Below are 27,198 nucleotides of genomic sequence, written 5' to 3'. Positions count from 1 at the left end.
GCAGTGCTTGCTTCTCTCGAACCGCGTGTTACGCTCCGAGAGAAGGCGGCCGGGGAGGAAGCGATAGAGCGCGAGGTTGGCGGGACCGCGCGCAACAACGGCCGAAACTCGAGCCGGCGCTGGCGGTGGTCCACTGTAATCTCGCCCGACGTCTCCAGCGCCGTGTACACACACACACAGAGCGCACCGGTCCTATCAGCTCTAGCGCGCGGCAGCGGTCACATCTTCCGAGAAAAGATGGCGGCGGGGCCGCGCGCCGTCGCTCGGCTCGGTGCGTGCGGAGGGGTCTCTCCGGTGCTCCCGCTGCTTCTGCTGCTGCTGCTAAACCCGTGGCAGCCAAAGGTGGGCTCGGTGTCCCTGGACCGGTACCTGCAGGACCCGCTGCCCATGCCCGAGTTCAACGTCTCGACGCGCTCCTCGCTGGTGACGGTGCGCGGCCGCTTCTGGGACCTGCAACTGCACGGGCTGTCGGCCACGACCCTCGATCGGGCCACGGCCAACCTGACCGGCCAGACGGTCGAGGTGGCCACGCGCACCGACCTCGTCTCGCTGCAGGGACAGTACGTGCTGAACGGAGACTTCGCCTTCGTCGCGATCCGCGGCAACGGCACCTTCTGGATGAACGCCACCAACGCGGTGGCGTCGGCTAGCGCCGAACTGGAGCGCGGACCCAATGGCGGACCCTGGGTGCGTGCCGTGAGCGCCAAGCTCGACGTGGGCGACATCCAGCTGCACATGGATAACCTGATGGGTGGCGGCCGCTGGTCCACCTTCAGCAATTCGCTGCTCAACCAGATCAGCGGAACTGTCTTCAAGCAGGTACGCTTTTGAGTATAGCGTTTTTGAAAAATATGCAGCCCAAAGGATTCGCTTCTAGGCCTTACACTGGGGATTTATTCTGCCCCTTGGAAGTACTAAGCTAAAGAGAGCCTGGCAATCTCATCTGTGAGAGATTTATAGAGTGCTGAAGATGCAAAATGTGTCACATTGCGTGGTTCAGAAAGAAACATGGGAATTGCATATTTTTTTGACAAAGGTTGTATATAACTGGCGTCCCGCCAGGATCTTGACGGCTGCATTTCAGTGAGCGAATAGTTTCTAACAGCCAGTAGAACTCATGCGAAGCCTACATAGCGATACTTCACCCTCTCGTTTCTGTTCACGTTCACATCCTTTGTCAAAAATACGCCGACCACAATGTTGGACCATGGAGCTTAATTGGTTCATTTTGCATCGCCAAAGTTTAAAATCCCTCGAGGGTGAAGAGAGCTACTGTCCTCACCTCTCCACATGTTCCCGGAGTGCACTCTACGTGGCCTATTAAAAGACCCGATGGAGCATGGTAGCCGTGCGTATATAAATACGCGCAGCAAAGAGCACATGACATTTGTTAAATGGTATGCGTGCTAGCGACGAACGTGTCATCTGACTGAGAAAATACTCATAAGAACTTAACGCTTTATATTCGTTGCCAGTTTGTAATGCACCAAAAAAGAAAGCGCTTCACTGTTTGCGTTAGAACGCATCTTGATAGTAAAAAGCGGCGGTCGAGCGGAGCAGTAGTATATACATCGTATCACTATACTCCGGTCCACGGCTAGCTAGTTCACCGAGAAGGTACGGCCACCCAATCTCCACTTGAGCAGTTTAATAGGTGAAATGTTCGGTTTGGTCTATGGGGCTTGACGTCCCGGCTTGAGCTATGTGAGTGACGTTGTGTAGTGAAGGGCGCCGGATAATTTCGACCACCTGGGATACTTTAACGTGCACTGACATCGCACAGTACACGGGCCTCTAGCACTTCGCCTCCATCGCAATGCGACCGCCGCGGGAGGGAACGAAGCTGTGTCTTTCGAGTCAGCACCTGAGCACCATATCCAATTAGCCACCGCGGTGGTTAAATGGGTGCGATGTGATCGAGATTACGGCAACCATTTTTGTACGAGTGTACCTAAAGAGTGAACACGTAAATGAAGGTGTGTGTGGAATTAACCACAGGGTCGGATATTAGATTTTCTAATAGTATAGCAGCAGAAAATAGTAGTAGAAGTAGTAGTGGTGACCGTGGTAGAGTAGTAGAAGTGGCAGTAATCTTTCCATGTGATCTACGTGCGATTTGCAATGACGTTGGCGCAGGCATTGACTCTCTAGGTGCCTGCCATTCCCTCTAGGCCAAATTTTGCCCTCTTAAATTTCCCGAAAGCAGGGAAATTGCCTGAATGAAACTAGTGCGTTGCACGGGCCTCATTCTAAGGCCGAGGCAGGCCCGAGCTCGGCCCAGCCCCGTTGCTTCTGGTTCAGTCCCCCCGCCCCTACATTATCACTCTATTGAGTCCTGGACCGGCCCGCCAAGAAGTGGCCGGCAAAGGTGCACAAATTGACGCTCAAAAAAATTGTTTTTGTAAATACAGAAAGAAGGGAATACAAGGCAGGTTCACCCGCCCAGCTTTTGAACACTAGACCCGAAGTTCCGAGTGTAAAATGAAAATGAGTAAAACTCCGTATGAGTAATAGCCGTATGAGTAAAACTCATACGGCTATTACTAATAGCCAGCTAAAAATATAACTGCAATAAGGCGCCTAACTACATTACTTAAAAGTTAACCAGTAGAATTAGTCGACCTGCTTACTAAAGTTCACATGATTAACCTGTTTTCTGGTGTCCGCCAACAATGGTATTAAAAGCCACCTTTGTATCCCAAAACGACTACTCGTATTTCTCGAATTAGTGCAGCGGACATCAGTTATTAAAAAAAAAAACGTAATATCTAGCTATCTATTTCACTAAGCTTTCTGGTCAACACATTCTTGCGGTTAGTGGCAATGGCAAGGTCGTAGCCATAGACAAGAAGATATATCAGTTTTTAAAACGAAGAAAAAATCGTCCTCTAAAGGCGCGCGGAAATCCGGTGCCTTGATCCTCAATTTCGCTCCTTTCGCTCTCAAAATAACGGTCACTCAATTGACGATGACTATTCTTTACCCTGCACCAAGCGAGGAAGCAAAAACACTATAGTGCTTGACGTGGTACAATAGCGCAGATGGTTCGAATTTGGCGCCGTACGCTCTACAACACGTCAGCAGCGTACGTTGTTTTGCACAGGGTTTCTTGAGCATCTCAAGCACATAGTTTCGCTTTCGTTTTTGTGCGGGAAAAAAATTCCGGCATTAAAAAAAACGGTTTAGCATCGTCTTCTTCGTGGCTACCAACTTCAAATTGGTACTAACCACCAGATGCGTTAAAGATAATTTAGTCATTATTAGTTAGTTAGGTAGTTAATCAGTATGATTTTTATAGAAGTACGTCCGTCGCGGCTGGGTGTGTGCTCTATTTAAAACATTTTCTAAAGGAAATTTTTAAAGTTTTCTTGAGGCACCATGTGTTGGTACTCTGTATGAGGACAGGCTCAATGACCATTATTCCGTTGGCTCTTGGCGCACATGAACGGCACATAGAATGACGTGGGTGGAGGCCACAGCCGTGCGCCTCTCACTGTCCCACGTGCTAGTTGCTCTCGTAGTTCCTATTCTATTACAAAAGCTGCGGGAAAGCAGGCAGTATTGCTTGCACAATCCTGCTCACACTCATGGTGCGATGTAGAAATGGTACACAGGCCAAAGCGCTCCCGGAATTTTTTCCTTCCGATCTGCTGAAATATATGGGGTTAACTGCCTTCAGGTTGTCATATTGATTGTAAAACATTTTATCCTCCTAAAGAGCTTGGTAAGAGGTCGCGTTAAGTGGTCGAGAGTACGCAGCCCTCGACGACTTTGTCAGCCCACCCCACCGCCCAAAACTTGCGTTCTGGGGTCAGAACTAGCCAGCACGGTCGCCCACCGCTCGAGAAAAGGAGCGGTAACTAGATCACCCGGAGGTGGCTCTATTTTACAATCACACAGGATGCGTTCGTATAGTTGGCTCGTTGACCACAGTGTTTACAGTTTGGGTTGTATAGACCCGGATAAATGCACGCGAGGAGTGATGGGGTGCGTATCGATCTCGTCTGTAAACGACGCCACGTAACCTTTTGTTCTTTAGTCAGGCTGTTGTCCGGAGGGGGAAAATTTCTCCTCTCTAGTTTAAAATGCTTGGTTAGATTATGATATGTAATCATGGAGTCCGTCGTGAAATTCAGGGAGCCAGACTCATCCCCTGCCATATAAGAGTCCATCAGTGGCTTTTGTATTTGGCGCCTCAAGCAGGCCGCACGTGTTTTATAATAGCTGAGTCATCGTGGCGCTATCGATCTTTGAATTCACGCTTGCTGGCCCCGCGCTCTCCGAAATGCAGGCCGAGCAGTCGCTGCGCGGCGAGATCGAGGAGAACGTGCGTCGGCGCGTCAACGAGGAGCTGTCCCGCGTGCCGGTCGACCTGACGGCGGCGCGCTCCGAGCGGCTGGTGGACGCGCTGCTGGAGAGCACGGCCGACCAGCTGCGGACCCTGGACCCGTACGCGCTGCCGGACCAGGCGCGCGCCTTCGACCAGGACCTGCTCCTGCTGCGCGTCCAGGGGGAGATGCGGCTGCAGGACGGCCTGCTCCACGGACTCTCCACCATCCGGCGCACGGGGGACGTGCTCGCCTACTACCAGGTATACGCACGACCCTGTCACGCACTTGTCTGTCCTGATTTCCCTGTACCCTATAAATATGTAACCTATAAATATGTACCCTATAAATATACCCTATGTACCCTATAAATGCAAATGTACCCTATAAATATGGGTACGCGTCCTTTCGAAAGAAAAAGTTCAGCGCTCCACCCTGTTGTCCTCATGTTCTTGTCATGTCCAACATTCTCGCACAAAAAAAATTTGAAAATTGCACGATACTTTTATGGGAATATTGAAATTAGTGGTCCATTCTTCTGACACATATGTATCAAAATCTTTCTTTTAGAGTGTTTCCATCTATCGCATCGAACAGTTAAGACTCCCAGAGAAAACCAATGGGGAACGCTTTTGACGACAGCAAAAACTTTAATCGAGAAAAATCGCAAGACTGGCCTCGGGTGATCTGCGGATATATTGTTTGCTATAGTGAAATCATAAAAAACTTCTGTTCATATACGGTTTTCCGCCTAAAAATTCTTTTGTCCAGAATTGTTGGGTATGGCTCTGTCACATTGAGCGCTGGTTCCTGTAGTCCGATGAACTCAGTGGAAGACCGTGGTAAGGTGCGAGTTTCTACACCCATGTGTAGCATCGGCGAAAAGAAGAGGAAAATTTTTCGCATTTGCTTATTTCGTATAATCTTTCATATTTGTCTCAAACTTAGTACCGTACACATTACTCCGCGCCTTCGTATACATCTCATCACTACTAGACCACGCACAGAGGGTCGAATTGCGCCGTTCAGGACAAAAACATACGGAGTTACTCATTCATTCTCCGAACCTCTAGGGACTGCAACCACCTCCCCGGACCGATTGCCAGCATTGAAGATGTTCGTTATTTTTGAACAGCGTTACAGCCAACATTGTTTATATGACTTGCTTGTCTGCTCTGCGTTTATATATTTTTTGTTTGTGTTTTCTGTTGTAACCGCCACTGCCCTCTGTGACTCCACAGACCTTGAGGGTAAAATAAATAAATATTGTTGCATCGATCTCGTCACCTGTCCGCTAGCTTCACCGCACTGGGTCCATTGGCTTCACTGCACAGCTTCATGCGGGGTGCTGGTTCTTTTTCGGCCAGTACGGCTGTATCTGGAGACATATGGCAGTACCAAACCTTGGCCACATAATGTAGACAGAGGGCAATAAGGGTTCATATACTGCTAACATCCCTATTATTTTCTAGGTGGCACAAAAATTTAGTACAGCTGTAGCAGGTAGGAGACAATGCTCCCCGGTGGACATCAGTTGGTGTTTTGGGCTGGCTTATTGAGGTATTCATCGTCAAAACTGGAATAAGACTACCTGGCATCACCCTGAGGCTCAGTGCTACTACTAAGAATTGAAGAAAATTATCGCGACGGCCAAAAAAAAGACAAAATCGAGGTGGTTTGCAAGACGAATATCGGGGAGTTTTAATCAGGGTGTCGAACCGGTATTTTTTCGGGTTCGGTTCAGGTTCGGGTTCACGCCTTTCGGGTTCAGTTCCGGGTTCGGCTCCGGAGCGACATTCCGTTCCGGTTCGAACCGCTCCGGATAGCGTCGAACCGGTTCAAACGGGTTCAGGCTATAAAAAAAATTCTGAACGTAGGTTTTTATTCAACCTTGTTTTGCTGTTTACTTTTCTTTCTGATATCAGCATGTAAAACAGCACTGCAAAATTTGCTCAATGCGAGATGTTTTACTGTCCGCGGCAAAAAATTTAAATTTACGCAAGAACCGCGAAATCAAATGAACTCAGAATTAGTGTACACCGGCTATGCATATATACTCGACTCTATCTGATGAGATACATAAAAAGAAAAGCTGATGGATTTTTCATCTACAAAACCTTTCAGCTTCAGCAGTTTCGGAGTCCCCGTCAGGCGAATAATAGGTCTCTCTTGAAGCCTGTGTCAATCGGGAATTTCTCCGGCGAAAAATGCTTAAGCGGGCGCCATCAGGACCGCTGCATGCGCCCACTATGAGCAAAAGTTGTCTTGTATTTGCAGGTATATACAGCCAAGACATCTTTCTGTCACCCCAAAAGCGGCTTGTCAATCACCCCCCCCCCCCCCCCCCCCCCCACACACACACACACACACTTTGGCACACCTGCAGCATACATCTAGAGAGTTTACCAAAAATATTTTATTTTCATCTCCTGCTCTACATCGCCTCTGTAACTCGCATTATATGTCTCGATCACCTATCGCTCAGTTTCTTGAAAAACACAGCTAATCGTGGCTTGTCGCTAGTACAGTGTAAAATTAAGATTTTGTCCTATGCTGTTGTCGTCTCCGTCTCTTGCTCTGATGAAAACAATATGATAAAAACAGGCTTGCATTGGTTGGGGGCTCTTCGTGTCTGTACGGACACAAACTTGCGACGTCTTCGATGCGACGTTGCGCTGTGAATATGTTGCAATTGCTGCATTGCATGAGGACGATCGTAAATTCGTTAAATAGAATCTTTGTTACTTTTCTGGGTCGCTTTCAAAGGGAGCCTATGCGTGGACAGAATTTAATGCTACCTTGATACAGTATGGTGAGTCATTCGTGCAGTTTTTGTCCACTAACCTGTTTCATGATTTTTATTTTTCGAAACCGAAAACCACCGTTTCCTGGCAGCTGGGCTTAATAGGTGACTAAATGCTATCTGTCTTTTATGTACATAGTCGTGAGGGAATTTTGTGCTGATACACTTGATTTCCTAAGTATTCGCTTTTCCTGGGAATACCTGTACGGCTTCTCCAGAAGGCAGCTGACAAAGGTTCTGATCGGTCATTACTTCCTCTACGTGCAGCCTTACCTAGCCTTTCTTGACGGCCTTATATTAAGGCGAGTTCGGAGGATGTACATTCAATAGGCCCCAAAAACCTTTCTTAGACTTCAAAAGTCGACCTTACGTGTTAGGACATGCCATCGAGCCAAGCGGACGTTTGTGCCATGATCAGTGAATTGCTACATCTGCAAGCAGGAGGAACTATTGAACAACGAAATTATTTGTGATGCTGTCTTCGTTTGAGACATAGCTCACTTCAGCAGTCTCTTAAAAAGGACATTGAGGTCATGGCTTACACTATAAGATTTGTGCCAGTAATGAAGGACACCGGAATTCCGTGTGAACTTTTCCTGTTAATAAGACTGCTTAGCGTGTGAAGAAGCTGTATGCTTGATAAACAAGCACAATCGCCACTTTCGGCGAGGTCACTGTTCAGAGAACAGTTCATTTTAGCTCAGATCGTATATGCTGCGAAAGTTCCACCTCCTGACTGATCGCCCTTTCTTGACGTGTGCGCCTTCAGGAATTTTTATGTGCGGGTAGAGTAAGGGAGCGATAGTGGCATGAGGCCGTATGCCGAGGTCGCGGAATTCGACTCAGTCAAGTAAGGCAAGACGATGTCAGGGAGGTTCCTGATATTCCATGCATGCGGCAACAATAAAAAGAATCTTCGAAGATGGCCGAGTAGCCTAAGGCATCAATGAACGAAGCTTCTCTGTTGCGCCCGCCGCCACTGGCTCGATTCCCACTCAGGGTTAAAGTATTGTAGTAGGTTTCTTTACTGCGTTAGCAGTTTAGTCCCCTTTCTCAAAAATTCAAAAATTTCCGTGGTGTATGCGTGTGCATGTGCGTGCGCGCGTGCGTATGTGTGTGTGTGGGGGGGGGGGGGGGGGGGGGGGGCGTGCGTACGTGCGTGCGTGCGCTTAAGCATGTGTATGCACACGCGTGCATAATCTGATGGGCGCACATCCGGGCACTCACTGGCAAAAAAATTGACAGACGGGGTTGCAATTGTCGGTAATGCGAAGTTTAAGCGCAACTCATCACACGCTACCTGGCATGTGGCGTATTATGCTGCTAGCCGCTCTTGGGGTCTTCCCGTGCAGCCACCTTCCAGGTGGCGTTTAATTCGCTCTGCTACTTGGACACCGACTACGACGCGGAACGCTGGAACGGGCGCATAATAGCTTCGGTCTAAAATGCCCCATCTACCTGCAGCCGATTTACCTGAGATGGAATGCTGTGAATGCTGCACGTGTGCCATTGCAAAGCGTTCCACAAAAGAACGCGAAAACGCTAGCGAATCCTGACGACGCTTTGCAATAACTTGTATTTGAGTCGTCGCGGTGGTGAACGGCGAGGTTCCAACAAGTTGGAAATTTTCGCTTGGACGCGCCGCTCAGTCGCCCATTCGCTTGCATGTGAACCAATCATAAGCCTCTCGCCTCAGACACAAACAACCCGAAGCGAGGGTTCTCGTACAGCTTCTGCCCTCACCGTTCGACCACGTTTTTCATGTGGCACTCTCGGTAACAGAAGACGCATTACGTTCGCTGCTATTGACGAGGGTGGCGCTGGTGAACACTCTGATGGTTCGGTTACACTACACCCCGGTTGCACCCCCGAAAGCCAAAAAGATTAGACAGTCGTCACCGCAGCGCGGAAGTAGCGGACATTTTAAATTTCCTCACTGTGCGCTTTTCTTTAGACTATACCTGTATATTCTCTCCAGAAGGCAGACGACTCAGGTACTTACAGGGTATTTGTTTCCTGTACTGTTGTATCGGCAACCTTTTCTGGAGTTCCTTAGTGCTTTAAAACGTGTAAAGCAAATGTACATTTATTTCTTCTGCTGCAAAAGCGTTCTTCTCTAAAATTCACACACCGACGCTGCCTGTCAAGGCATTACTTCATGCTGAGAAGATGCTTGTGTCATGGACGGTAAATTGCCGCGTACGCAATGCGCCAAAGACCGTTGACCATTGTTTTATTCTTTGCAATGATGCTGCCTTCTTCTGGGACATAATTACGGAGAACGTGCACTTTAGAAGGACATTGAAATCTCACGGATTAGTACCCGTTTTTTTTTTTTTTTCCGGTGGAAAAAACTGTGTTGTGCCGTGTGATCTATTTATGTTGCTGTGACTCTTTAGTGTCAAGAGCCGTATGATGGACCGCCGCCGAATCACCGGGGTCATCGAAATCTTAGTTCCGTGAGCGGTGCGCTTTGGTGAGGGGAGTATGCATTGCCCTGGAAGGGCCGCCTTGCTGGCTCCCCTATCTAGATGCAAGGGTGGGCCTCACAGTGATGTTTAGGGAGGTGGGGATTTGCATTGGTATGGTGGGCTCATATTGCACAGCCTGGTGTTTTGTGGCATGGGCTTACTCCGATTTTCCTTTTCGGCACTTTTTTCAAGAAAGAAAAAAATCGTCGCCGTAGGTCAGTTGGTAGAGCACCGGACGCAAAATTCGAACAAGGGTTCGTATCCTATTTTCGGAATGTGTTTTTTTAGTTTAATCAATTATCGTTAAAAGTAATTACTCTTTAAGCTCCTATTGATGAACACCACCAATTACTTTTAAAGAAGTACATCCCCTATGCTCCTTGGTTTCGGTTATTGTTGGCTTCCCTCATGTGCGGCAGAGAGGCAGATATAAGCCGCCCGTCAGAGAATTCAAGATACAGCAATCTGAGAACAGCGTGACGAAGCTGCCCGCTAGCGATTGGAATATTTTTTTTTATATAAGCAGAACAATTTCAGTGCATCGACATTAACGAAAATCACTTCATCGCAGTTACATTTCATTTCAGTAGCCCCTTTCTAGGCGTTTTTCACATCTCAGCGAGCGCATGTATTTCCGCATTGCCTCTATGTGTAATCACTATTTTTTTTTCTAACTATCGTACTACCGCTGCTACATGCCCGCCTTTCATTGTTTATTTCCGTCAAGTGCAACAAATAATGTTCAGATTCTTTAAAAAGAAAACACATATGTATATTTCTTTGTTTTGTAATAATAGTATTATGTGTGTTCTAACGCGTCAAAGCGGCGCGGAGTCTATCAGGAACGCTGTAGTGGAGAACTCCAGATTAGCGTAGACCAGCTAAGGTTCTTCAGAATGCACTTACATCGCACAGCACACACGCATTTTTGCATTTCGTCGCTATCAAAATGCGACCTCGCCACCGGTATCAAACCCGCCACCTTGACATTAGCAGCCGAGCACCACAGCCACTGAGCCATCGTGAGGTGTCTTATTTATTATCTGCTATCTGAGACAAGGAATACTTCAGAAAGTAAACGTTGCACAACGTGATTGGGTCATTGCGCCTATGATTCACATATTTATGGTACTCGACACAAAGAAAAGGAAACCATTCTCACTCAGTGCTTTACGAGTTAAAGCAGTGCTAACAATTCGAGTAAAGCTGTACGTAAGCACGTGAAAGGGGGATACTATAAAATCCAACATTTCGCGTAAATCTAATTTAAAATACTTTAGAATTACCAAAAGCACATTGCAGAAACGCCAATTAGCTTTCTTCCTAGACACGAGACTTCTTTCAGTTTTGTTGTTGACCTGGATGTCATTTCCACTGGATGCCAATTTCGCACTCTATAGCGCCGACAGCTTTCGCTGAGTAAATCTAAGCCCTGGCATATGCCATTTGTTCTGAAAAAAAGAAAAAAAGTATGCCGTGTTGCACAAAATGGGCGGCTGAACCGAGTTCCGAACCGGTTCGGAACGGTTCCTTTGAATCGTTCCGGTTCGGGTTCAGTTCCAAGATGGCCAAAAAAATTTGGGTTCGGTTCGGTTCCAGTTCCGGGCAAAAATTCGGGTTCGGTTCCGGTTTCGGGTTCAGGTTCGGTTCCGGTTCGACACCCTGGTTTTAACGCTCGCTCAGAAAAGTTGCGCACCAAGCTCTTTAGTGCCGCACCAAAATTCGACTGAAAGTTGACTTCTTGGACTATACGTAAGCTGCATGATAGCGCAGCAAGTCGGAAAGTTAATTGGTAGCATTAAAGTAGCGCTCAATATCTATGGGCCACCGATGACCCATGCTCAATGGGCTTGATACAGACAGGGTTAAAAGCAAATCTCACACAGGACAGAGCATAGCTTACTGCATAAAATATCTAAGCTGTACAGGTATGCGCTAGGGGCACGGGCTAAGCACGGAGCCCTGACTGGAACTGCCGTACGAAGCTTTTGCTTGCGTTTTTAAATGTTCATAACAAACAAACGAAAATTCGGCAGATACACTTAATACTGCTTATATGTGGGAATGCAAAAGCATTACAGTCCCCGGGTGCATTGACACCAATCCACACACACACCATCCGCACACATGCGCGTATCACACCACCCGGAACGTTGTACGACGAACGGTTGCATCACAATTTTGATACCAAGATTGTTTTTTGAAGAAAGCGTGTTCTACATTCTCAGAAAAAAAAAAATGAAAATTGTAAGATACTGCTACAGGAATATTGAAGGTAATGGTCCATTCTTCTGATACGTAGCAATAAGATCTTTCTTTTAGAGTGTTTCCATCGATCGCATTGAAAATTTAAGACTGCCATAGAAAACCAATGGGAAATGCTTTTGACGATAGCAAAAACGCTAATAGAGAAAAAAATGCAAGACTGCCGTCGGGTGATCTGCGGACATATTGATTGTTATAGTGAAATCTTGCATTATTTGAAAAAACTGCGCTCATAAACGGTTCCCCGCTCAAACATGCTTTTGCCCAGATAGTTGGGTATGGAAATATCGCAGTGACTGTCAACCCTCGGTTGACACCCACGCCTAAGGGAAGGGGTAAAGTTTGGGAAGGCATACAGTTGAAGGTGCATATGTTGTCTGTTCGAATCCCTGTGACAAACTAGCCTCCAACGTGACTAGCACATGTACGCACATGTGCGCTATATGCAGCAAGAAATCGTATGACACACCCGAAACGCTGTACGACAAAGGGTTGCGTCATAGTTTTGGTACGAATATCATCGGGAAAATGGCGCCTCATGGGAGCGACATGCATAGGATTTCTCAAGTGGCGGTGCTCGGGTTGCTGTGTGCGTCATACGGCCGCTTAGTGACGTCACCCTGTTCTTGCCATCGCTGGGATTTTCTGTACCATCTGCGAGTACGCAAGGCCGGAATACATGGAGCGTTTTTACCGCGGCAAGTCGTCGATTTTCGCCCGACGGCGCAGATTTGACGCCCGGCGTCAAGAAAAACGCACGCCGCCGCCGATGGCCGCCATGGCCGCCATGGCCGTCGAGCTACGCCGTGTTTTTGGCACGGAAATGTTATTTTCGTGAAAATAAACGCTTCATCAGACTTGAAATGTCGCTTTTTTTTTGGAGAACACGGCCGAATCTTGGATCGGAATACCTGCGCTCCCTCCCTGAAGCGAATGTGTCGAAGACAACCGCAGCCGCTGGTGTTCGCGGCCGAGCGGGCGTCCAAAGGTACGCGACGGCATGCATTCGAGCACGCAAATCTTTATAGATACTTCAGCGCGCGTGGGTGTCGAAGTGAAACTTTCCTGATTTTAACAGAATGGCCAGCGTCGCTGTTCTCACAGACCTCCCTGCACAATTGGTGTTTGCCACTTGTTGACCACATTTGCTTTCGCGTCGAGGGATACGCGGCGCCGCGCCGCCGCTTCAACGCTCCATGTATCTCCAGCCGGGCGTCCCGCCGCCGCGACGTTTTCTGCCGCGCGAATGTCGTCTAAAAAAACGTCGCATGTATACACACAAACGCCGCCGGCTTTTCTCGTAATGGGACTTGTAGTGCTTCAGCATTAAAAAGTTAGGACGGTCATTCCCTGATGAGAGCAGTGAAATAATAATGCGAGGTCGCCACAACCCCGAGGGTTGGACACAATCTTGAACTCGTGGCCCTGCTGATAAAATAGAAACAAATCAACAAAACATCCTAAATCCGTTCCACGACGCGAGTGTAGCCCTTTCCATGTGGGGGTCTCTCCCCTTCCACTTCTCTGCCGCGCACCCTGTAAAGCCCCTCTATCCTGGTCTCTCGCCTGCCGCTGGTGCTCCCCACGTGTGCTTACCATAAAAGAAAAAAAGACGTCGTGCACTCCGCGCCTAATCACTTGGCGTCGGTGACTACAGCACAATGGGGATGGAAGTGGGGAAGTCTTGCTTAGTTCTCTGCGTCCCTCACGTTTCGAGCTGTTCTGGGAACTCCACGAAAGCCACCGTTGAGTGACTCGGGGGAGCGGGTTCATCAGGATATGAACGGCACGTCGGCGGCCACCTTTTGTAGCACGCTCTTCTCGCGGCTGACACTCAGCCAAAGCCGTGGGCTTTTGACAGTGACCTCGCGGCCCGCACGGATCTTATTTTTTGAAAGAAGCACCGACGAGCAGAAGGCGAGGTGCCTGTCTCAGCAGAAGCCGTGGCGGGAGTCCTAGAGATGCAAAATTTCAAGAAATTTTGAATGGCGTGAAAAAAAAAACTTTTTTTTTTTCAGGTTTTTTAATGAAAATGCAAAACGTATCAAAAACAGATTGATTTGCAACAGCACGACGATCAATAATAATTCTCCGAAGTTCAGTCGAATGTGCAGTTATAGATGTCATATTGTGAAACGAACTTATTGTTCTATTGCACAGAGAAGATAAATAATGATTTGCACTTCAGGCGAATATGGAGATATAAATATCATATTTGTGGAACGAACTTTTTGTTCTATTGCACCGAGAAAGGGAACATGAAAACTGATCTATAAGTCACTCCATATCGGACTCAGAGTCACTGTCGCTGGATGCGGCACTATGCGCAGCAGCATGGCCTGAAGTGTGTCCACAGCTATAGGTTCGACTGCACATACACAAGCTTTCGAACGCGTTCCCCTGAAAGCCTGTTGCGAATCCTTGTTGGCACGTTTCCGAAACGTGACCAGTTTCGTCCGCAGCTGGCAGTTGATTGTGGTATCTGCAGCAGTCGGCAAGCCAGACGGGTTAGCGGCTGGTTGGTGCAAGGGCCTTGCCACCAGGTAGATGGGGCCACGTGCATCGCTGAGTCCCAGACCCCTGTCTTGGGTCAAATTCCTGCGGATGTCCTGCTACGTGTGAAATTTTCGATGTTTCTTTCCATTTTTCCTCGTCTGAAAAAAAAACGAAACAAACCACTTTTTTTCCAAAATTGCAGTGTTTTTTCAGGCCTTCATATCTCTAGGCGGGACACATCCGCCGCATTCCAAGTTAGCCCCAACTAGCCCCAAGTTAGCCGCCGAGTTAGCGGTGATTAGTGTGAAACTGCTGCACTCTCTTGGGCCGACTATAGGCGCTTTCGTGCTGACAAGACAAGCTTGTAACACACTTTTTTGGTGCGGTAGCACTACTAGGCGCATTTTCGTGCGGTAGCACTACTGCACGATATTTCGCGATTAGCCGTGCTAAACCGTCTGCTTTTTTTTTTTTTTTGCTGCTCACAGCGCACAGTGTACTACCAACAACTCAAGACTGAAAAACTCAACACATTTCGACCGAAAGTGCAATGTAGCCACACCGTTGTATATATATGGCGTGCAGAACCGATTAAAACACGTGTTCGTTGGATGCCCGCGCACAAAGCTAATGGTGACGCTCCAGTCGTGAGTGTCAGTGCGATTAACACTATGGCACGCTCAGTGCTTCGATGTTAACATCGCTGCAGCGGCACTCAGTATCGATAGAGTGAGGACTGAAGAGCGGGCTTGTTGATAACACATCCTTGCAGCTATTGTACGATGTTCGAACATTCAAAAAGGTAAACATGTTTCTGCCAACAGGCAAGGAGTGCAAAACGCCGAGATTGAGTGCGTTCGGCAGGTTGCTAAGGCGTTTCAGCCCCCTGACCTGTGTGTTCCTCTGGGACGTACTTTGTTGACACCACGACAGCGGGTCGTCAATCCTTTCCAACTGGGAGTTTTTACGACCTTCGTATGCGTATTGCGCAGCTACATGAAAGCAGTGCAGTGGTCAATACTTCAGCTAATATGAAGTATACTGATTATATTTTGATACGTACGCTTGCAGCAAACGAAGATTTTTGGATCAAACGCGGCTTTCTGGCCACAGATTGATTGCAAAATGGTGATATTAAAGGAAAGAAAATGACAATTTCATCTTTGCTTCTCGGAAATAATGCGCAAAGTGGCTGAATTACCGCAAATGTTATCAAATGTCGTCTGCTCACTCGATCGGAGCGCTTTTCCGCCGCTAGTCGAAAACACATTTTTAGCGCTAATTGCGACTGTACTACCAAGCTCGAATGCATGACCGCTTCAAACAACAGTATACATTAATTTCCTCTTCTATTTACGCATGCTCACCAACGTACGCTGCAGATAAACTACATATGGTCGGATACAACACAATATGCAGTGAAGCTCAGCCCACATCCTCATTGGAAAATACAGACCGCTGGTAAAACTTTTCTTTTTACCTAAACAAGAAGCTAATCACAAGACGAAATATTCGGCTCAAGGATATCCGTCTTTCCGGCTAATTTGATATATCCAAACGTTAAAAAGCTGATTTTGTTCATTGCTGTTATTCGTAAGTGGTGTTGTACATACCGCCGCGCACCGCGGCCAGTGTTACCGATTCCTGTTTTTTTTTTTTTTTTTCAATTCTGTCATATAAGAACGGCGCGCAATAAATGGACATAACGTATTTATCCCGGTAAGGGCCACGCTCGTATGCACAAAATATAGCGTCAGACTGTATGGACGATTAAAGTACAGTTTCTTCAGACGCTACCTTAAAAACTGCAACATAGAATTTCCCTTTCACGCAAGCGACCAAAATGACGAAAAAACGTGACGCGCTTAGCCGCACATATACGGCTATAAACCTCTTCAAAATAAAAGTTTCCTCTCCCTCTCACCGCACAGAAACGTGCCGAAAGAAAAGGAAAGTGAAAGCGCAGGAAAATTACTGTTCAAAGTGTTTGTCGCACTTTATTGTGCTGTGTCTGGTGCACGTTTCACCGCCGACGGAGTTTTTGCGGCACTTGCGAACTAGCCATTCCACGCCCATATCATTAAAAGTTTATTTCGAGCCTCTAATGCTAACAAACTCAAGCATAGGCGGTCATTAACAGCTGAAAATGACTTACTGCTGCTTATATAGGCGCTCAGTCGCGGACGAAAGGTGCCACAACGTCAAGAAGCTGCTTCGCTCTATGACATCAGCGCCATCACCGCCACGTCCGCCATGTCGTTTTACCATCGCGCCACCATGACGAAGCACAGGGAGTCCTTGAGCAGGGGCATAGGCAAGCATCCCCTCAAGAGCTCCTGTGCAATCGCCATGTTCAACGACTGACTGTGGACGGCACGCGCGGTGCTACAGGGGCCCTTGAAGCTTACGTTGCGCTCAATGCCCCGCCGCACTACGGTGATAGCGAGATGAAAGAGCCCCTGCAGCAACAAAGGGAAGATCTGCGGTGTCACACCCGTGCAGCCGAGAGAAGGTGTTAAAGCCGTGAGGATCTTGACGTGCATGCAAGATCGCGATCCCGAGAACAGGGATCGGGAAGTGCGCGCTCGTGAACGGTCATGGTGCCATTCAGCCGTTTCAGCAACAGTTGACGTATTCGCTGTGCGGCAGATGTGAGGTGGGGTAAGCGATCATCTAGTGCTGAAATTCGCCGCATATTTGACAGTCGCTTGGTAACTTTTTATTTTGTTTCCACCAAATCTAAGGAAGCAAAGATATTACGCTCAGGTATTTTTTTATTCCGGGTTTACACTCTCCGCCTTGGGGAGGCCACTTTAAAACACTCCAATCTCATCAATCTTTTAGTTAGCAGAAATTATTTAAATTTTCAGACGGTTACTTTAGAGTTCACAATGGATTCGCAGAAATGAAGCCCAGCACTGATACACTGATGCGGTTGATCCGACATCTGTTGCTGGAATCTGTTGCTGTTGCTGGAAAGCCTGGAATTGTCCTTTCTCCCCCCCCCCCCCCCCCCATCCCTCCTCTTAGGGAGACAACATGCGGCTTGTTGGGAAATTCGGAGCCAATTATCAGACAGTCTGGTACAACTCAAGAACGAAGCAGTTTTCCCCATTCAAAGGACCCCCTCTTCCGGCCAATGGCGCCGGCCGATTCTTATGAGCCTGCTAACGCGACAATGCAGGGATTGGCAGATGCAAGGGGACAGTACTCTCCTTCCATGGTCGGGGTTAGTCCCCTCCCAGCATTGTCACGTTAGCAGGTTTAAGAGAATCGGCCGACGCCATTGGCTGGAACTGGGTCCTTTGTTGGGGGAAAAGCCGCTTCGTTGACAGTCACATACACTTTTGCCATGTGCTGGGTTTTCCAACAGAGCACCCCCCCCCCCCCCTTCTTAGGGAGACAACACCCTGCAGCATTGTCACGCCTCTTCTTGCATTGTCACGCTAGCAGGTTTACGAGAATCGGCCGACGCCATTGGCTGGAACTGGGTCCTTTGTTGGGGGAAAAGCCGCTTCGTTGACAGTCACATACACTTTTGCCATGTGCTGGGTTTTCCAACAGAGCACCCCCCCCCCCCCCCCCCCCCCCCCCCCCTTCTTAGGGAGACAACACCCTGCAGCATTGTCACGCCTCTTCTTGCATAGTCACGCTAGCAGGTTTACGAGAATCGGCCGACGCCATTGGCTGGAGGGGGTTCCTTTGTTGGGGGAAAAGCCACTTCGCTGACAGTCACATACACCTTTGCCATGTGCTGGGTTTTCCAACAGAGCACCCCTCGCCCTCAGCCCAAGAGCAGCGCTTAGCGTCTCGTCTACCGGCGTTGTCGTTCGGAGCCCGCAGGAGAGGGCGACCAAACACATGAGGGCATGTGTACTGGCTTCTCTATACGGGGGTGTGGAGAGAGAGAGAGAGAGAAAACTTTATTTACAGAGGAATTCGGGGCACTCCCCAGGGTCCCCGCACGACCCCACTGCACTCAAGTGTTTATGTTCCGAAGGTCCATAACACTGGCAGCACGGCCGGTGGCGATGGTCTGCACGGCCGGGTCCTCCGAGCGCAGCAGGGTCTCCCAGTCCTCCCAGGTCTTGAGGTTCTCTAGGTCCCGCGGGGGAGGGTCCGCCGGGCAGAGGGAAATGATGTGGAGGGAAGAGGCGAAGGGTTCTGGGGTGGAGAGAGCTTGGATGTTCGGGTAATTATCCCCTGTACGGAGCTAATCGTCCTATTAATCGGCGACGGGAAGCTAATGCTGGGGCAAGGGAGACAAATGGTGCGGGAACAAAAGTGGCGTTCCTGCCTTCGCAGAAACGGGCAGAGAGCTGCCAATGCGCGGCTAGTCACTGGTCCGTACCAGTCCCCACCTGCGAGGTATTCCCGGCGCCGCCAGATTCATCGCCTCGCTCCAATCGCCGAAATTTCGCCTTCGGCGGCGCCAGCCTTGTGGTTGGGCCTTATAACCCTCCAGCCTGGCCCGATCGATCAGCTTGAGCTCTCCATCGGCTCGTGTGGCCAGAAGGACGGTCTCCCAGGAGGTTGCAGTGGATGAGTGAATGGGTGGCACACAGATTGGGTGTGCGCATTCCCAGACGTACTGATAAAGTGAGGTAGAAGTGGCCCCACAAGTGGTACGGAGGGAAGTTGGTATAGGGTGGAACAAGTGGGAAAACTGAGGGGATGGGAGTGGGTTTGAAGTTGGCACCAGTGTGTGCTATGACAAAATTACTTTTGAAAAGTAATTCAATTACATTACTAATTACTTTACTGGAAATCTCGAAAAATTAATTAAATTACATTACACCCCTCGCCCTAAAAAGTAATTACATTACAATTACTTCCCAGAAGTGATGAACAATTACTTTTACATTGCTTTTTTGTTTCTGAGCGTTAAAAGTTGCGCATTGGCCATAGTTCCTATAAAATTTTTAGATTTCTTTGCTTGAACCGCCACTGAGCTTCAAAGTGGGCGCCGGAAATTTTGCCCCTCTTTGAAGAACGGTAACACTAGTCCATTGAACAGCCGCTTTGCTGACGCAGTGGGGTCGCATGCGTAATATGGTCTAAACGTCAAATGGCATCCACTGTTGGTCAAATGTTTTAGGGGAATCCCCCAAGGTGGAGTAGATTTGTAATAAAGGAGCAATTACTCATTCGCATCCACCCAAGCGCAGCCATACGGCTACAAAGGAAAGCTATACAGCTTTCTCAGAAACTTCGTAGTTAAAGAAAAATTCGTCCTGGTCCGGGGTTCGAACCCGGAACCACCGCCACACCGGAGCAGTCGCTCTACCAATTCAGCAAACCGGGAAAGCAAGCTTATGGCTTATGGTAGGGCGAGAGCGATTTTGATCAGTAACTCGAAGTGGGAAGAGTGTTGGTCAAATGTTTTAGGGGAATCCCCCAAGGTGGAGTAGATTTGTAATAAGGGAGTAATTACTCATTCGCATCCACCCAAGCGCAGCCATACGGCTACAAAGGAAAGCTATACAGCTTTCTCAGAAACTTCGTAGTTAAAGAAAAATTCGTCCTGGTCCGGGGTTCGAACCCGGAACCACCGCCGGTTCCGGGTTCGAACCCCGGACCAGGACCAATTTTTCTTTAACTACGAAGTTTCTGAGAAAGCTGTATAGCTTTCCTTTGTAGCCGTATGGCTGCGCTTGGGTGGATGCGAATGAGTAATTACTCCCTTATGGCATCCACTGCTTCTTCATGCTTTTCCTCCCGCGGAAAGGGGCGCAGACTTCTGCATGCTGTTTTCTGGAGGCACGCTTGCGGACATAGATTGCATGTCGCCTACGTTGCCCTTGAGTAAAAAATAGGGCTTCAAATCGAGCCACAGAAGTTTTACCGAAAACTGACAGTCAACTTTGTTAGATGTCAGTTGAGAATTCCTGTCAGTGCGGCGATGTGACAATACATACGAAGCAGTCTAGCGGGAAGTACTCGCACAAGCGTTCACGCAGTGCGTCTACACGTATATATAGGTGCAATACGGCGTGCCGTGGTCACGGAGCTCTCCTGATGGCCCTGCGGCCCGTCTATGTATGCAATCGTACGCAGTGCTGGAAGATGCGTACCAGTTCACCAAGGCGGTGCTGATGTCCGCGTGCGCCGCTTCGCTGGCCGTTGCTGGTCGCGCGTTTTTTTTTTGCTTTGCAGACGCCCAACCCAACAAACGCTAGGTCCAAGCATGTTTGCGATACAAGCAGCACAGCCTCATTATTCAGTTAAAGTAATTTCGCTAGTAATTAATTACTTTTTCCCTGAAGTTACTGCTCCAAAGTAATTCATTACATTACAAAACTACCAGCCCAAAAAATAACGAATTACGTTATAAATTATCGAGAAGAGTAATTTCATTACAATAATATAATTATTGCCATGTATGGTGCCTACATAGATATGGTCAGGCATTCTGCCTTTGTGACGTTCGTGGCTCTCAGGGTTGCTGCTCCTCGGGTAGTGCCGGTGTCCAGGTAGGCAACTGCGTGGGTGTCTAAGGTTTAGGGGTGCAGTGTTGCTTCGGTGTATACCATACGGTGTCTTGTGCTGTATAGTTTCGTGAGGTAGGACGCGGGTATTTTCTGCGACCTTTCTGGTAGTGTGGGTTCGCGTTACGGGGTTGTGGTTTCAGCGGTAGGTTGCTTTGTAGTTGAGGATTGTTAGCTACTATACTCACGCAGCTGTCGCTCAAGAACGGAGTGGCAGATTCCCCTCAAAGGAGTCCCTCTGACCAGTATGTCGTCGGCCCATTTTCGTGCGTCGCGGTCAACTGCCTTGCACCTGATAGTCCAGCATCACAGGTGGATGGCAGGTGCGAGACGACTGCCAGCGACGTCATAACATAAGGTCGAGTGGCGCAGCGGTAGCTTCGGTCATGCGCCAACTGACAACAGATCGGCACATGCATCGTTGGAGGGTCTCCTCTGAAGTACTCTTGCCGCTGCGTCCTTGAGTTGTAATGCATAGCCACTGTCTCCTCTTTCGACAGAACGGCACGCTGCTTCTGGAGGCGGACGTGGGCTTTGCCAACCTGACCGGTAGCTGGCGCTGGTGGGCACAGCTGCTCGGAGGGGGACCTTCGGGTGACGCCTCGCTGGCCGTCCAGGGTCTGTCGCTGCACCTGCGCCTGGCGCTGCCCATCCAACAGGCAGAAGCAGAGGGCGCCACTGCTGCTGTGCTGGGGCCAGCGCGGCTCGAGGCCCTCGAGCTGCGCAGCGTGGGACAGGTGTGGCTGGACCTCGGAGGCCTGGGTGCGTTCGACTTCCTGCTCGAGGCCCTGGTCAACCTGGTCACCAACGTGTTCAAATGGTCCATCGCCGAGGCGGCCCTCGAAGCCGTCGCCGAGGCACTAAGGAAGGAGATCGCCGCCCTGCCACCCTTTGAGCTGCACTAGCTAGGCCATGCGCATGACGTTCCCAAGAAAAGCTTGTTGCCGTGTAACGCTACGAATGCTGGACTATTTAGCACGTATTCTTAAGCCTGAAACGAATGGAAGCGCGGGCTTTCTTTGTGGGCCTGCAGAAATCCAGACCATGGTGCATGCAAACAATGGACCGATGTGTGCACGGTCAGGACAAATGATGTGCAGATTATTTTGTTTTCACCCGCGCTTAACGCAAAGAGAGAATAATAATTAAAGAGCTAGGACTAAAAGCCACGGAAATTCATTTCCTCTTCCATAGCTAATGTGCGCTACAAACGCGAACACTCCATTGAGATATCATAGGGTAAATTTCAGTTTCTGGTTTTTGATGATTCGAAGACGTAGCAACTTGCCCCGGAGGTGCGGCCCGTCCGAGACGGTGATGAAGGACGACGAATTATGGATAGCGACACTTTATAAAAGAGAGATCAACTGAATTTATAAACAGAACTTAGAATATTTACAGCATTGAAATGTATACAAAAATAAAACAGATCTGGCTAGCTGGGCATAGCCCGAGACGTATATACCTCAAGCCTTAGCTCAGAACGACCGACTGGATTTTCGGGCTGTCTAAAGCCTCGAGGTCCAGCCCACGTTGGAACCACATCCAGTAACAGCAAGCGTCAACATGATCGGTCCCTTGCTGCGTGCAACTGCCCGTTAAACTGTACTATTACTAATAACTCTCTCACAAGACATATGTGCAAGTAAAAATAACAAAAATTAGTTGCAACCTACAAACGGCATGGCCCCATCAACCACGATTGGCCCGCCTGCATAGTGCCTGCATCGAACAGCTACGAACTGTTCGGCGACCCCAAGGCCAGCAAGTTTCGTTTGCAAACCCTGTTTGCAGCCCTGTTTACATGAACCCAACAGGACCGGGTAGAGTCAGCGTCGGGTTAGGTGACTCGCCCCCCTTTGTGGATACATGAACTCGGTTCAAGCGCATAAGTATCGCAGCAACGCCTAGCGTCGATGTTGTGTAGCGAGAGCTACACAACGCCAGCTCTTCGAGCCTTCAGCGTGGCACCCCTTGAGCTCCGCGGCCTTGAGCCAGTTGGTCACGTGGTGCGGAACAGCTGCTGCTGCAGGAGGCTGGCGCGGCGGCGAAACAAAGCTGCAACAGCTGTGCGCATGCGCCTTGTCGAGTAAGGGGGTGGCAAACAAGCGAGGTGGCGCTGCAGTCGCGAACGGGCTCGCGGTAGGCAAGAGGCCAGGGTAGAGTGTACTAGCCAGGGAGTGGCGTCGAGTCGAGGTGGTGCAGCGCCGGTTTTCAAGGCTTGTATGCGCGTTTTGAGTTTCTGAGAATCATAACAATGGTTGATGCTTTCAACTTAGTATTCCTCGAAGTACACGGGCTCGCGTTGGCCATGTACGGCGTATTTCGACACGGTGTGTATTGTATTATAGCTAGAAAGCGCTGCAGTTGGTTTCTACCCCAGGCATTCAATAAAATGATAAGTTTTTGACACTGAACTAGCAAGAATGATTTTACCTCGGGACAGTGCTGAGGGAAGCACTGGCGTTTTTTCGGCAGAGCCGACGTGCGCTCACCGTCTGTGGACACACGTGTCGCACAGTGCGAAAAGTGGGGACAGCGTCGATCGTGTCCCGATCTCATCTGTCTCGCGTAGCCGCTCTTTTTAGCCATCAGATCAGGCACCACCAGGCTGACTTCTCCCCTTCTTAAACTGGTCGATTTGGTGAAAAGTTTGGATTCCTGAAATTATATTTCTTCCAGCCCTGGGTCTTGTTTGGTTACTAAAAATTATAGCAAAATATTCAGTAGAAATTCATAAAATTACGGTTTTTAGATCTGTGGTCGTCAAAAATTGTGAGGTAATGGCGTTTCTGATGGTCCTGGCACGTCGCGAATCCGGCGGGTTTCCGACGACGGAGCACCACAATGGTAGTATCACTACGCAGAAGAGGGATCAGAGGTTTCGTTGATTTCAGTGCGGCATTTCTTTGACCAAAGCGAAAGCGAAGAGGCCATAAACGAGGGAAAAAAACTTAAAAGGTTTGTTTTGTGATCTACCAAAACGAATGGAAATAGAATGATTCTATTTCTCGCGAACGATTCCAGAGAAATTGAGGAGTGCAATAAATCTCTCGACTTTTTTTTGCTACAGGAACAGTAGTATGGTAGTCATTTTTCATAAGAAATGTACTGCGAATCTAAAGAAAAGGCCGCCGCGGTGGCTCAGTGGTTATGGTGCTCGGCTGCTGACCCAAAAGACGCGGGTTCGATCCCGGCCGCGGCGGCAGAATTTCTTTGGAGGAGAAATTCTAGAGGCCCGTGTACTGTGCGATGTCAGTGCACGTTAAAGAACCCCAGGTGGTCGAAATTTCCGGAGCCCTTCACTACGGCGTCTCTCATAGCCTGAGTCGCTTTGGGACGTTAAACCCCATTAACCAAACCAATCTAAAGAAAAGAAGTAATATATACCGCCATCATAGAGAATAGGGCGTTAGCAACGTGCTAGCATAAAAAAATTCCGCATTTTCTACTTAATTATTAAAGACCCGTGGTGACTTGACGAGGGTGTTATTACCAGGTATAGCTGAAAATAAAACGCATGGCTGAAATTAGCAGAGCAATTTCATATTTGCACCAAATTTGGTTACATATCTCAAGCATCAATAAAGAAAACACTTTTCATTGCCTCATCCCCTGTCAATCTCGCTACGTGCCTCTGTTGGTAGCCCGCCTGCGGTTGCTTCTTTCCAAAGAGCCTTCGCGATCATGTACTACTTCATGAAGAAGCTTATGACACATGCATGATGCAATGAAAGTAAGCTGTTCGTAGCATGCCAACGCGACCGCGCAAGATTGTCACAACTTACCAGACTTTTATACTACAATCAAATAATTATGTCGTTCATGTTAAGAAATATTTTGAAGTATATATTAAATGCCCTAAAATGCGTCATTACACTTTCGTATAACTACGTTAAAACATGCATGCTATGAACAAATTAACGCACTCCTCGGTGGAGAGTGACCCTGCCGGCGCCCGTGCACACCAGCTCAGGGTGATAAATACGTTCGCAGCTACATACATGCTTTTTCTTTTTCTTGCGCAATTTTAAGCGTACCATGCGGTTGTTCAGGTGAATGAGAGCGGCAATTTCCGTGCTATGAAGTACGTTGACTGGCAGCGCAGGTCTACACCCAGACTTCGCGCTTTTACTACCGCGGCTCATTTCCTAATGCGGCATTTATTTCCGAGAAACCTATTAAAGCTAATCTAATTTTTCGTTTTATGATACTACGCGGATCAACAGCGACGCAGCTGGTCAGTACATGCTGCTTCTGCAGTGAGCAGCCACGATATGCAGCCGCCGGTAGCTGCAGCAGCTGCGGTAGGCACGGCCAGACGGAACCTGTTTTGCCTACCACGCGAAAGTCGCTACTGACATCAGCGTCACCGCATCTCCGTGACGTCGCGGGGTGAAGGAGGCTCGGCGAAGCCGCCGAGGCAAAGATGGAGAGCGGAGGAGAGGACGAGCTGAGTTCGGCGGCTCTGAAATAAGCCCGGGCTCGGCGATGGAACGAAACCAAGAGGAGGCGGCGAGCCGAGGAGACGGAGGAAGAGCGTACGATATATGCGGCGTCAGACGCGGTTAGGAAGGCGCGCCTAGCCGCCGATAGTGAAGCCACGTCCAGGGACCAAGATGAAGGAATGCCCAGCGAAACGGAAAGCCTTAAAAGAGCGCTCAGCGGTTTTTAAAAGGCAAGGCTCGGAGCTCTCGCGTCACTCCAGGTTTAACCAGAGCTAAACCATAGCCAATTTTTTAGAAAGGAGGGTCAAGCGAGTTAACCTACCCCCTGCAGGCGAGTTAACTCGACTCGCTCTGCCGCTTATTTTCCTCGACCCGACAGCGTTTACATGAACCCGACAACAGGTTTTGTACCCGACAAGCAAACTAGACTCTATCGAGTTCATGTAAACAGGCCGGCTCCGACCATTCATGGCGCATCGTCGGTTGCCACACGCACCATCCGTTCCTAATGCAAGCTGGTAAACAACTCCTTCAAGCACCGAAATGATGTCCGTTCCTGTACTGGTGCCTTTAATTATGACCAAGTGCAGTAGTTCTTTGCCACGGTACGATGTTTCTCTATGTTCGCAATGCAAATGGCACATTGGGCGTTATCTGTAATGTCAGCGCTCTCGTCAATTGCGACAGAAAAGGCTTAGAGGTTCCGACATCGGTTCACCGAGGCATTTCCAATGTCGCGGCTGGTGTCAGTAATTCTCTTCGCAACAGTATTGGGTGAGAAGCCTATATTTTAGAATCCCTTCTCATGCTGGGAGAGACGCGGCGCCTGCGGCTTCAAGCAGTTTTTCGCAAATAACCCGTCACTGAAAGCTAGGCTCTCCAGATTTTCCAATTAGATGGGAAATAATGGAGCTTGCTTTCACTATTTCTTCCCTCTCTTTTGGCAGGCTTTTGGAAAAAAGTCCGGTTTTCGGAGCGACGCCTGCAGCTGAGCCACTTTGTCATCACGGATCTTTACTGTTTGTGTAAGGTGCACGTATAACACATGACATGAAGTAGAGTCGCACGTTGTGCTCCTTCGGCACACAGTCTGTTCGAACATTAAACGCACCATCTTGTCCAGCGATTCAGAGAAGAAATATGACTGCGCCCATCGAGGCTGAAAACACCGTTTCTCGTCTTATCTTCGTTGAAGTCTTGAGAGCGACATTTCAATAGTGAACTTTCACTGCAAAGAGCTAATGTCCTTACTGCCATCATGGCTGCCGAAAATATTGAAAAAGCTGTCGCGGAGTTGAAACGAAAGTTAGAGCAGCCTATCACCGAGTGACATCCAAAAATCGAAAGCAGTACGCGGCAAACTGGAGCTTAACGCCCTGAAGTGGCAAGTGGGCCATGGTCAAATGTTCAAGGAAATTTGCGAGGAGGAGCACATTTGTAATTTATAGATTTGTTCAGCCATCCCAGTTAGCTGTTGAAAGAGCGACCGATATGGTGAGCAGCTCCTCGACCCAAAGTATTTTTTTTTGTAGGAAAGTCTGCATGGATTTACGATTTGTTCTCACTGAATGCGTTGACGGAAACAAGCAAATGAGGGGAGGGGTAAACGCAGCAAAATTTTGTCTTCATTCTGCGTGTATTAACACTAGCCTGGAATTCCTATAGGTAGACGATAATCACCGCCAGCTAAACGTGGGGCCCTTCGTAATTGCAGTTTGTCACCTTGGTATTTCGAGTTGCAATTTTACTGTTAAACTACTTACCGCGACAAAATATACGTGGTTTACAGAAATGAGGGAGGAAATAACTTTCATAAAGTTATTGGGTAGAAAACCGGTCGCCGAGTCGAGTGGATTCTACCCCTCAACTCCGCCGCAAGTGACGAGTTGGCTCTCAGAA

At 48.7% G+C, this 27,198-nt stretch overlaps 1 protein-coding gene across 1 annotated transcript; it reads left to right on the top strand.

The window, feature by feature from the left end:
- Positions 1-159: 159 nt before the first annotated feature.
- On the top strand, positions 160-22,016 carry LOC149342806 (uncharacterized). The gene is made up of 3 exons (XM_089545282.1): positions 160-819; positions 4,292-4,591; positions 21,352-22,016. The coding sequence occupies exons 1-3, from the start codon at positions 238-240 to the stop codon at positions 21,754-21,756; spliced, it is 1,287 nt and encodes a 428-aa protein (XP_089401408.1). The 5' UTR covers positions 160-237; the 3' UTR covers positions 21,757-22,016.
- The last annotated feature ends 5,182 nt before the right edge of the window (positions 22,017-27,198 follow it).

This window comes from Amblyomma mixtum, chromosome 5 (assembly GCF_055824585.1).
Source record: "Amblyomma mixtum isolate Tamu chromosome 5, ASM5582458v1, whole genome shotgun sequence".
NCBI classification, from domain to species: Eukaryota; Metazoa; Arthropoda; class Arachnida; order Ixodida; family Ixodidae; genus Amblyomma; species Amblyomma mixtum.
The sequence above is the reverse complement of the archived record's forward strand: the minus strand, read 5'-3'. Positions and strand labels throughout refer to the sequence as shown.

What these genes read in the sequence shown, in the direction of transcription:
- LOC149342806 (XM_089545282.1), top strand. Translation starts at nt 238, where the DNA reads ATGGCGGCGGGGCCGCGCGCCGTCGCTCGGCTCGGTGCGTGCGGAGGG. An exon ending in GCGGAACTGTCTTCAAGCAG is followed by an intron (nt 820 to 4,291) that starts GTACGCTTTTGA and finishes TCCGAAATGCAG; the next exon opens with GCCGAGCAGTCGCTGCGCGG. An exon ending in ACGTGCTCGCCTACTACCAG is followed by an intron (nt 4,592 to 21,351) that starts GTATACGCACGA and finishes CTCTTTCGACAG; the next exon opens with AACGGCACGCTGCTTCTGGA.